This window comes from Danio aesculapii, chromosome 2 (genome assembly GCF_903798145.1).
Source record: "Danio aesculapii chromosome 2, fDanAes4.1, whole genome shotgun sequence".
NCBI lineage: Eukaryota > Metazoa > Chordata > Actinopteri > Cypriniformes > Danionidae > Danio > Danio aesculapii.
Genome location: NC_079436.1, coordinates 13,157,215 through 13,170,038, shown reverse-complemented (window position 1 = coordinate 13,170,038; position 12,824 = coordinate 13,157,215). Strand labels below are relative to the sequence as shown.

The 12,824-nt window shown below is 36.7% G+C and overlaps 1 protein-coding gene across 1 annotated transcript; it reads right to left on the bottom strand.

Annotated features, from left to right (window-relative positions):
* Positions 1–499: 499 nt before the first annotated feature.
* On the bottom strand, positions 500–5,851 carry ptger4c (prostaglandin E receptor 4 (subtype EP4) c). Its single transcript, XM_056466118.1, has 2 exons — positions 4,921–5,851; positions 500–1,128 (listed from the first exon to the last, which is right to left on the bottom strand). Exons 1-2 carry the CDS (start codon positions 5,785–5,787, stop codon positions 535–537), a joined length of 1,461 nt encoding a protein of 486 aa, XP_056322093.1. The 5' UTR covers positions 5,788–5,851; the 3' UTR covers positions 500–534.
* Between the last annotated feature and the right edge of the window lie 6,973 nt (positions 5,852–12,824).

Below are 12,824 nucleotides of genomic sequence, written 5' to 3'. Positions count from 1 at the left end.
GTTGCTAATGGTTTATGAAGCATTATTTCATTTTGAAGTCGATTAAATTATTGGTAGGGACATTTCAGTAATTGGTGGATGTTGGTGGGGACATGTCCCGTCCGTCCATGCCAATTCTACGCCCTTGACCTGACTATAAATACATTTTCCAGCTGCATTTCTTTTTTTAAGAATTCAAGGATTTTAGGATTGCTGAAGTAAACATTTATAGGTCAGTTGTACTCTTGGATGTGATAAAAATAAAGTGCACCTTTAATAAATTATTCACAGTTTTACAAGTAAAACCCAGCATGCAACATGGCACAGCAGTGAAGAAAAAGCATCAAATCCTTTACCACACATCAAACACATTCATGTCAAAACATAGACATTACAAGTGCCTCCTTTTATGGTTTAATCCTAAAATCGGATCATTCCAGTTCAAAATTAAGTAAATTCACAGAATTATTTGTGAATGTAAACTAAAGCAGAAATGAGAAAAGTCTCTTTTTTTCTCACAGTGCTTCACATAATGAATCTAAATTGACATCCAGGTCATTGTCTCATGCACTTTTCTGATAGGCAAGAACTAGGTGTACTGAAAGTGCAGGTCACTATTTCAGCTTTATTCTCTAATATTTGTGTGGCTGGCAATGCCATAACAGTCTTGACGATGACTTTGGGACTTGATGTTGCTTCATCTTCATCAAAACCCATCACAGTGTTTTGCTCGACGCTGAAAGGATGAAATTGAGCGAGAGCTGTATCAAAGTCCCACGCCTGACGAAGGGTTAAGTCCACATAAGATTTAGTGTTCATGCAGGTCTGTTTACCCACGTCATTTCTACAGATGGCCGTGCGTAGTGACGCATAACTTGTGCAGTTGCTTTGTACCAACGATGGAGGTGAGTGTTGACCATCCGTCCAACCCAAAACACGACTGTGATCTCCTTTCCTGTGTCTGATGGTACGCTTTAGTCTTGCACTGCCTTTTGTTAACAAATTTTTCCTGCACAGAATATAAACCCATGGATCCAGGATGGGGTTGAAGGAGGCGAATCGTATAGCCAGGAGATCACTGCGATAGTCTGGACTTTTGCCTGAGGAAATATAAGCAGGATCGTACAGCTGGTTGACGAAGATGCGCACCTGTGAATTAAACAGAAATATCGTTCAAAGGTCACAAAAAGGTCACGACACTTTGAAATCAATAAAGATTTACGGTCGGTTAGTGCTATGCAAACTCTACAGTGACTAATCTAAACACCCCTAACTGCACTGTAAAAAATCCTGGTTGCCTTAAATTTTCAAGCTGAATCAAATTAACCTTATTGGCCCTATCATACACCCATGCAATAAGGCGCAAGACGTGTTTCCCAGATGTGTTGCTATTTTCAGATCAACGCAACCTTTTTTTCACGTTTTCCGCCACGTTGTTTAAATAGCAAATCTATTTGCGCCACTTTGTGGACTCATGGGAGTTCCTGACTAGAAAAGAGGTGTGTTATGGCGTATTGTTGGCACGTTGCTATTTTGCGGATCTAAAATAGACTTTGCAATAGACCAGCTGAAAGCAAGTCTAAAGTCCAACGCAGAGTACATTAGTTGTGCACCTTAAACACTTACACATTGCTTAAAACAAACAGGATGTACAGCAATACGTAAATATCTTTACGAATGAAAAAGAATTAAAGGATTAAAAATATTTTTTAAATGATTATTTTCTACATAAATATAAAAACCACTGCCTTAATGCCTTCTTCATCTTGGGGGGCTTTTTTAGTTTATTCATGACAATTTGCTTTTGTATATTATTATTATTATTAGTATTATTTATTAAATGCATATTTATATTTGTTTTAATAAAAACAAGCTTAGATTTGGCCACCTGTTTTGAACCATATGAGCTATAGCATGGTTATTTCGTTATTATTGTTCGTTTATTCATTTGCTGGAAATTAGAGCTGAATTTAGGAATAGTTTTGTAACAAATCTTTGCGCTTAACAAATGACATTAATTATGTAGGCTAATGGATGTCTGTGCGTACAACACGTTTCCTTATCCACGAAAGAGAGAAGGTGAACGTAAAAGTAAAGGCCAATTGGAGGAGGCTCATTCTTTATTATCGCGCTGCAGATGCTCTGTTAAACTATTTTCTTGCTAGTGAAGTGTTCAGTTTTTCCCCTTACAAAGTCCGCCATGTAAATAGCAAATGCACCATGGCGTGACGCAACTCTGATTGGTTTATTCTCAAAACACACCCATAACTCATTAAGAGAATAAGCTCAACCCTATTAGATCATGCACCGTGGCGCAGAGCGTGTTTTTCCGTCCTTAAAATAGCAAAAGTGCATTCGGACACAACCTTAATGCTTTTGCACCCTGTGCTTCAGACTTTGCACCTAGGTCAATAAAATAGAGCCCTATGAGTTCATTGAACTTATTATTATATTACACTGACTTAAAACAGCTTGGTTAACTTAGAAAATAAGTTAGAACATGATTAACTTAGTTACAATGATCTAAAAACATATGCAGTCAGGACTAATTGTTCATATAATTTTTTACAGTGTGGCTATACTGCATTAATAAGCTCAACAGAGACGTGTGAGTTGGGGAGACTCGGTACTGTCAAAATAAAAAAGGTGAAAAATAGAATGCAATGTGAAGAGCTTATGCTGTGAAGTGACACTCTCATTCATTTTCACGTCACAGCAAAAGCTGTTACAGTGGCAGAGATAAATCTGACAGATCTAAAATAGTACAGATATAAACACTGATTAAAAACACAGCTCAGTGATTCAAGAAAAGGTGAAACAGCTTTGAAAATGGACGATGAAGTTATGCAAAATAGACCACTTGATTTCTGTTTTGACAAATGTAATGTTTGTTTTATTCTGCAAACTAAATTTCTTCTTAATTTCACATAAGAAAAACCATTTAGAGCACTGAAATGATAAGTGGTTAAAGTTTTAAAAAACATGCCATCCCAGCAGGCACCGGACGACACACACAGGTAAAATCTACATTGGACTCCAACGTCAGACTAACTTTAAATTTTGGTTGTATATGAAAATTGGGTTGACATCAGAATCCAACATCAGTTTGAGGTCAGACTTCAATGTCAAGATGAATTTTAGTTAGTTCATAATACAACATAAAATTAACCAAAGATCAACAGCTAATGTTAGCTTTTGGCATTGTATTAACATCACATTATGACATTAAAGTGACGATGAATTTTAGTTTGATAATTACACAACATAAAATCAACCAAATATTAATTAGACAACATAAAACCGAACACAGATGAATGTCTATTGGTTAGATTTTGACGTTGTATGTATGTCATGTCATGACGTTAAAATGATGTTGGATTATAGTTAGTTAATGCCACAGCCTAAAACCAACCAAATATTAATGCCAGATGACGTCGGTATTAGATTTCAGCTGACATCAGTATTAGACAACAAATTGACGTTAAATTTTGGTCACTTGAGTTCGCAACCAAAATAGAACTAAACATCAACGTCAGGATGTTGTGTGTCTGTTGGGATGTTTTAAGACATGTAGGCTACATATTCATTTTTAGACAAGTTTGGTCGATCACAACAAATAAAAACATTTGCTTTCACGTCCAGCAAATGACATATTTTGTTTTGAAATCACATATTGAATACAATAAATGTAGAGAATCTGTCAGAAATTGTGTTTGTTTGAGGTCTAGGATTCCACCAATTCCAATACTCAACTAATAATGACCACACTAATGAAGGCAGTAATTGATTTCCAGACAGGCTATTAAACTAAACTGATGTTGAGGTTGATTCGGAAAAGAATTATCACGGTCATAAACAACTGTTTATGACCCAGCTTAAGCTCCATTTTATATGCATGTGTTTACTAGAAGCGGCTTTACTGACAAAATGCACATGAAATTCACCTTGATTAAATCACACAGCCCTATCGTAATCAGCCCACTCTGACAAAGAAATGTAACTATTCTACATACTGTCAGATAAGTGGCTAATTTGTACAAATTTACATGATTTAATTTGAATTAAGATTTTCAAAAGGAGGTAAACCCCACCCCTAAACCTACTTCTCATTGGGGGATGAGTAAATCACACTAAAATGTACAAATGGGCCTGTACAATTTAATACAAATTAGCCACTAAATCAAAAGGTTAGGAACTGTCGTGAGATTATGTTGGACTGAAAAGCGTGTTCAGATAAAATTAGGTAATATAGATTAAGAGAAGCATGACTAGTGTACGTTTTAGAGATTTTTTAAAGAGAGTCGGGTATTTGAAAGAATGACACATATTCAAAGAAAATGAATAAATTATTTAACATAGCTGACCAACAGTATTTAATAGTTTTTTAAAAAACATAGTAATATTTTGTATCATACAATTCCCTTTCATTTGAAAGCTACATTGATGTATTGATCTGTTTCTGTCAGGAGGAACTTTGTGTTTGTTCATTATAATTTAAATTTAAATTGAAGATGATGAAAAAAAAATCACACTTCTAACAGATGTTGTGAGTTGTGTCTCTGCAATAAAACTTAAATTAAAAAAAAGAAACCCACATTTGCTTTGTCCTTTTAGATTAACTTTTAAATATAAACGGTGACACAGTGGCTCAGTGGTTAGCACTGTTGCCTCACAGCGAGAAGGTTGCTGGTTCGATTCCCGGCTGGTGCTCCGGTTTCCTCCACAGTCCAAAGCCCTATTTGTGAGAATGAGAGTGTATGGGTTGCAGCTAGAAGGGCATCCGCTGTGTAAAACATACGCTGGATTAAATTGGCGGTTCATCTTGCTGTGGCGACCTCTGATGAATAAAGGAACTAAGCCGAATGTATAACCCAGCATGACTATGGGATTATTAATCTAAACTATAGCTCAATCATAACGAAGAACATGCAGAACACTCACCACTAAAGGGATGGAGCATATCAGGAATACAATAGTCATTAATATCAACAGCCAGAACATCTGGATCTCCGCTGCAGATGTTAACCTGAATCCGCGCCTGGACCCTGCATGTCCGGGTACCTCTGCTCTCACCATGCGACTCATTTTACTCATCCCGACGAGTGAACGACACACAGCGAAATTGCACAGGACTGTAACGGCGATCAACAGCAGCATGAAACCTCCGTACAGAAACGTGTACGAGGCGCTGACCGAGTCCATGGCACGCCAGTCCAAGAAGCACCAAGTTCCCGGAAAGTGTCTCTTGTGCTTTCCGAATCCAAAACTGGGCATGATGCACAGCACAATATTGGCCAGATAGGTCGCCATCAGCGCGAACCGAGCCATAGCCCGGTCCACGTGTTGAGAGTAAAAGTACGCGTGGTTTATGGCTAAATATCTCTCCACGGACATTGCGCACAGTATAGACATCCCAGCAGACCCGAAGAACAGCATGGAGAAGGAGAAGAAATGGCACAGGAGCGCACCGCCCGGCCACCTGCCCGCGATATAAGTGGCGATGACCACCGGACTGGTGAAGCAGGTGCCCAGCAGGTCTGTGATGGCCATCCCGCACACCAGAGTGTAGAAGGTGGTCTCCTTCTGCTCCTTCTTGGAGATGCAAAGCACCACGATGGCCACGAGGTTTCCGAGAACTCCGACGCCAAACATAGTGGCCGAAGTGACGAGAGAGCGAAAGTCCAGACTTAAAGCACGAGAGGAACTGTTGGAGAAATTGACAAAAACTTCGGACACATTCAGCAGTGAGTCGTTCATGTCAGATAGGTTGACAAGTGGCTCCGCAAAGTCTACACTTCGTTTTTCCATTTGGGCAGAGAGCGGTGGACGAAATTTTTGAGGCTGAGTCTCTGGTTTACTTCTTAAGTTCGCTCCATTGGCCTTGGTTGGACTCGTAGGACTCATAGGTGGCAGTGCTTTTATAGAAATCCTCAGCTCCACTTCCCAGAGTGTGATGTCAGCGATGAGGAGTGACGTCACTTGGAGCCATCCCGATTTAGCACTCTGTAAACGCAGGTGTGTGGTTTATTATTGTAACAAGTTCGGTTCAAGGAGGAATTGCAGTAGTGGCACATGTTTTGCATATTTAAGTGCATCATCATGTAATATCTTTGTCTGTGATTTGTGTGTGTGTGTGTGTGTGTGTGTGTGTGTGCGTGCGTGCGTGTGCGTGTGTGTGTGTGCGTGCGTGTGTGTGTGTGTGGACAATAATAGTATAAGTTATGTGTCCTGATTGCATATTTGTTTTTTGTGAGTGATTAGCTCAATAACTGAGCTTTCAACCGAAATGATGAATTAGCCAAATAAAGATTATTCTCTGGAGATTCACCATAGGTTTCTTTATAGATTCGGCTACATAAAACCAGTCTTATGCCATTAAGGAGAGAAGAATATTCATATCCACTGCAAAAACTACAAAGCAGCAGTGTCTCGAACTTCGAAACAGGGTCTTTTCCATTAGCATTTGCATCATTGTATTAATTTCCAGTGATACATTTTATGTTAAATAATTACATGTAACCATTACCTAAATCAATCAGAATGTATTAAACTGTTAACAATAAAATGTCAATAAGATAAATTACTGAAATGTGTATTGAATAATACATATACAATTGAAGTCAGAATAATTAGCCCCCCTGAATTATTAGCCCCCCTATTGATTTTTTCCCCAATTTCTGTTTAACGCCGAGATTTTTTCAACACATTTCTAAACATAATATTTTTTAAACCTCATTTATAATAACGGATATATTTTATCTTTGCCATGATGACAGTAAATAATATTATACTAGATATTTTTCAAGATAATTCTATACATTTAAAGGTTTAACTAATTGGGTTAACTAGGCAGGTTAGAGTAATTAGGCAAGTTATTGTATAATGATGGTTTGTTCTGTAGAGTATCGAAAAAATATATAGCTTAAAGGGGCTAATAATTTTGACCTTAAAATGTTTTTTTAAAAAATGCTTTTATTCTAGCCAAAATAAAACAAATAGGACTTTCTCCAGAAAAAGAAAATATATTATCAGACCTACTGTGAAAGTTTCTTTGCTTCGTTAGACATCATTTGGGAAATATTTAAAAAAGAAAAAAAAACTTCAAAGGGGGAGGGGGGTATTGTTGGGGGGGCTGGGTGGGTAATAATACTGACTTCAACTGTATATGAAGAGTTCAGATGCAAAAACCTTGAAATGCCATTTGGTATTTTCTTCTAAAATTAGCATTTTTTTCTCTGACTGCTGTATGTAGGCTCAAAAATTTTACTTTTACAGTGATGGATAGTGATGGATTCTTTTCATTGCCTTTAAAGTTAAATACTTTATGAGGCTGAAAAAACACTCAATTTAGGAGAAAATTTCAGATGGCATTTAGAGGTTTTTGCATCTTAACTCTTCATATATATATAACTCAAAAGAAAGTACTGCATTATTAGAGGGGAAATGATTAATATTGGACAAATTTGACTTAATAGTCAGGTGAGGTGGCAAATTTTGTCTCCCCACTATATTATTATCCCACAAAAGATTGATATCAGGCTTTCAATCTTACAGATGCAATGAACACAATTAATACATACTGTGAAAAAACTCCAAAACATTATTGTTGTTTAGAAAGTATTCTATTAAGTTGTGAGGTTCATCCAGTTTTGTTCTATTCTCTAATTATTTACACATATATTTATTTCAATCAGCGCTGTTTATTTGAATTTAATTAGTGTTTGTTATTTATTATTTTTTAATTGTTCTAAATGTATTTTATTACAAATTTGTTTTTATCTCAATAAAACAAAATAATTTCTTAATATTTCATTTTAATTAAATATTTAATAAAATGAAAATTAAGTTCTATCTCACTACATTGATTATCTAAATATATTTCTGTATAAGATCATTTATTTAAACATGTATTTACATATTTTACATCAATACAAATATATAGTCTATTTCTGTATATATTGTTGCTGTTTTAAATCTTAAAAAAATGAGTTCTTAACTATATAGATTAAACAGGTTATTTATAAGATTTCTGGCTCCCTGTAGACACCCATTTGAAATTCCCTAGGCAATCAGCAAACAGTCACAATGAGGGGGGTATTCATTTGACAAGAGGTCCAAATTAGGCACAACACCTGCTACACAAACGAACAATATAGCTCCAGTGTTGCCAACTGATTCCCAAATAAATCAATCAGTTTGCAAAAATATACTTTTACTTTTTTAAAACTAATGTTTGCGGTGGTTAATAATCTAAATGCACATGATTGGCTATAAGCTCAACAGAGAATGTGTGATTATAGAAGAAAATCACATAAAATGAAATGTGTGCAGATCTTAATGTAATTTGCTATTATAATAATAATTAATATTATTATTATTAATAATAATAATAATAATAATAATAATAATTGCAGGACTCCCAGTTCATCAAGATTTATTGGATTCATCTACAAAGCCTCCTCTATCATCTTACCTCAGACATGCTCAACAATGTTCATGATTGGTGACTGGGCTGGCCAATCCTGGAGCACCTTGACCTTCTTTGCTTTCAGGAACTTTGATGTGAAGGCTGATGAATGAGAAGGACGCTATCCTGCTAAAGAATTTGCCCTCTCCTGGGGTTTGTAATGTAATGGGCAACAAAAATATCTTGATACCTCAGGCTGTTGATGTTACCATCCACACTGCAGATCTCTCGCATGCCCCAATACTGAATGTAACCCCAAACCATGATTTTTCCTTCACCAAACTTGACTGATTTCTATGAGAATCTTGGGTCCAAGCGGGTTCCAATAGATCTTCTGTTCTGGTCTGCAGTTCAACAGATCATTCATCAGAAAAGTCTACCTTCTGCCACTTTTCCAAATGAATTCCAAAGTTATTATTTGTTGCTCTTACAACTGGGATGAATATTTCATGTTTTAACTAAACAAAACAAGTATTTTTAACTAAACCTTACAAAAACATTTCTCTGTCTGAGCAATTCAAATGAAAAGATGAAAAAATTAGATGAACAATATGTATGCATGGTCATTTATAATTATTGCATGCCATAGAGTAAAATCTTAAAGTCACCAATAAACTGACAACTGATTTTTTTGTCTTCTCTGGGTCTTTATTTGTCAGACAGGACTATTGTTTGTTTCTCCCACCTCTATTGTTTTCTTTTGTCTTCTTAACGTTATGAATCTCGTGTGCGACAACGGTGTCGTGTCTGACAAGGCCAGTTTTTGCATCATTCATCACTGCACCTGCAAAAACCAACAAGGGTTTATGCTGTATTAAATCAGATGGCATTGTTTAAGTAAAGAAAACACGTTAGTCACGAATAAAGTCTTCTCGCATAATCAATTGTAATTTCATTCAGCAAATTATTTGCAAATTTCAGAAAGCTGTACAAGTCTCTCGCATGCTGACATATAAGCAGTGGAAGGTATTGATCTCCGTGTTTGGACTCTGAAAATCTTTGCGTCCATCTCCTAATCCATGTGGGAGCATTAAGCGCAGGGGAAGGTTATGAATCAGCAGCGATCTATATGCTGCTGTACTTATGGGAGAGGATAAGATGACAGCATCAACACAGCATCTCGTTAAAGCTATCCGTCTGTCCACCACAGGTATCCGAGAGCCGCTGTGAACTTAGGGCTCCCGGTCTAATTTGAGGTAATGAAAGAATACATCATCCTTAGGGAGTTTAAAGAGCAATGCTAGCATCCGGCGGCTCTGCTCAGTCTCTGTCTGTGTAAGTAGATTGTGCTGTGATGCAGGCGGTGGTCAGTCAGTGTGTGAGCGTTTGACACCGCAGGGCTTTCATATTTTCTTACTATTATAACCTTTTGGCCAAACACGCCAACACTCTCACACCCACATCACGCGCGGATGGGACTTGGGAGGGACTTATGTCCTATCGTTTAGAGTTTGACTGGCTGAGTGTGTGGAAACTGTATACACAGATATCTGCTTTATAGGCTGACACATACTATAAACGTCTATGGTGAATCATTTATACTGTAGCACAAACAGTGGCACATAAATCAGCCTTGCTCATTTGCCATTTGGTGTGAAATCATTAGAGTTCGATCTTAGGACCATCAAAATCACAAATACCTGACTGAAAAAAGAAATCGTATGATATTTGAGTCATTACTGTCTATTGTTCTAAATAATGCTTAATGGAAACGCCAAGATGTGCATACATTTTGAAAATCCTCATGGAAAAAGTGGTTAGTTTAAGTAAAAATTCACATCAATTACTACTGGCTTATAACTAGGGCCAGACAGCATCTGCTGACATTTTTTTTTAGATTTATGTGGAATGATTTTGGGAGTATCATAACTAAAAACGTAATACAAAAAATGAAAAATATAATAACTTTTACTTACTGTTTACAATGCAAATCCAATTAGATCCATTTATTTGGTAAACAAAGCAAGTCTCTGATACAATAAATCTACTACAAGACATATAATTGTAAATAAATCAAATGAAAATTTTCTTAGTAGTCAATAATATTACTGAAATGACTGTAAAAACTGAATAACTATAACATACACATTTACACAAGTACATAAATAAACTCGTGGATGGGTTAAAATTCTGTGGAAATCTGCGGATTTCTTTGCACGCAGATTCCATGTGGGACTACTTATAACCAATTTATTTTGAAGATATTAACTGTTTCACTTATAACATGTGATCTTATTTCACATACCCAATCCTACATACTAACAATTAATAAGCTTAATTGGTAGTTTATTAAGCTAAAATTCTTAGTTAATGGTATGTTGTTATTAATGTGATTTGTACGTTAAAATAAAGTGTAAACAAAAACATAAGTGCACAACTGAGTAGGATAAACTTTTCATTCGATAAAAAAAAAAATGGGCATAATCTACGAAACATATTATGTGAATAAGTATGCGCATCAAAAATGTCATGTGTTTTTTTGTTATTAGAGATCGTGTGATAATACAATTGGTGTGATGGACAAACAAATAAACTGGATGGCTGGCCCCCGAAAACCACAACTGTTGGACTATTCTATTGATTGTTTTAGTGCAGAAGGTTTAAACTGGTTGACAGAGAGAGTGTGCACAGAGTAAACAGAGTTCAAATTAAGCAAAGCTACCCAAGGGGCGTTGAGATGTAAATACTCTAAGAAAAGTTATTTCTCTAGCTATAATCTACGAAACATATTATGTGAATAAGTATGCGCATCAAAAATGTCATGTGTTTTTTTGTTATTAGAGATCGTGTGATAATACAATTGGTGTGATGGACAAACAAATAGACCGACTTTTGTTTTGGTCATTCTGAAATTCTGATGTTGGTCAAACTGGATGGCTGGCCCCGGAAAACCACAACTGTTGGACTATTCTATTGATTGTTTTAGTGCAGAAGCTTTAAACTGATTGACAGAGAGAGTGTGCACAGAGTAAACAGAGTTCAAATGAAGCAAAGCTACCCAAGGGGTGTTGAGATGTAAATACTCTAAGAAAAGTTATTACTCTAGCTAGATAAACTGTTTAGATGCTGGTGCAAATTACAACCTTGCAACTACAACAGGAATAACAAAAACTGAAGCCTGATGTACATTTTCATTAGCTGTACTTTAAATGTGTTGAATGTTGGCTTAGAATGAATCAGTATAGTTTACTGGTTATGTATTTCAGGGGTCCACAACCACCGGGCTGCGGACTGGTAATGTACCACACACGAAATCAGTAGTTATTTCTGTTTTATTCTGTTTTACAATCTTTTATTTTGAAAAATCACTGAATTCTCTCGTCTTCATTTCGGTAACTTATGCACCAAAATTTAACCCACAAGCAGCAAAATGATTAAGAATTAGATATCTTTGGAAAGTTTCTTTGCGAAGAGGAAACGGCACAGTGAAGGACACATGCCAAGAAATGGAACTGCAATCCATGTGTCAACAAATCAGGTAAATCCAGGATGTCTGTGTAAGAAGATCAACTGCTGGAGATCGTAAATGACGGCGGCCTTAAGGGCCGTTCACATATTGTGTCTTTTCTTCGTTATTTCCAATGGAGGCACGTGGCTTGCACACGCATGTTGGAAGCGATGCACGCAAACAGTGTGATGCGCTCAATAGTATCTGAACTGGATGCAGCCTTTATGGTGCAAGCTGAGATTGCATCACTCAGCGACGCAATGTCAGACACAATGCACTCAAATGGAGCAAGTAACGTCACTGTGAGGGGTAGGGTTAGGGGTGGGGTTAGGTGAGCCCATTAAAAAGCATTGTATGCAGCTCAGATTCCACTGCGCCAGGTCTGCATCCAGACCCCTCTCGATGCGCTTGCACTTTCCAGGCACAACGATTTAAAAAAACATCTCTTTTTAGAATGCCGCGAGCACACCACGAGTCAAATGACAAGGACTGACCGATCAGCTTCATACTTTGTATGGAATATACCTATTTCTAAGACAAAGAACACCCAAACACTGCAGAGCTTTTTAATTTTCTTCATAAGTAAAACTTGTGTCATGGCTGCAGCAATGTTTTGTCAGCTTGTCATCCTCTGAGAAAACTGTTGATGGTCGCCTAGCAATCTACATACAAACATGGGCCCCGGGCAGCAGTAAATTTGTCAAGCGTTGACCAATCCGCTGTGATAAAAAGGTTGGGGACGACTGATGTATTTATATATTTTGTTTATATGTGGTGTTACTGCTTGCACAGTGCATAATGATGATGGGTACACAATAAATATATATTTTTTAAATATCTTATAAGATTTTCAAAATAGTAGAACTTGGAGAACACAAACAAGACAAAAAAACCCTAAGATTTAATCTTTTTGCTCCTATAGTGTGTAGT

Excerpts from the sequence above, each read along its gene's own strand:
- ptger4c (XM_056466118.1), bottom strand. The coding sequence starts at position 5,787 with ATGGAAAAACGAAGTGTAGACTTTGCGGAGCCACTTGTCAACCTATCT. Across the intron at positions 1,129-4,920 it reads TATGCTCCATCCCTTTAGTG|GTGCGCATCTTCGTCAACCA; the intron begins GTGAGTGTTCTG and ends TTTAATTCACAG.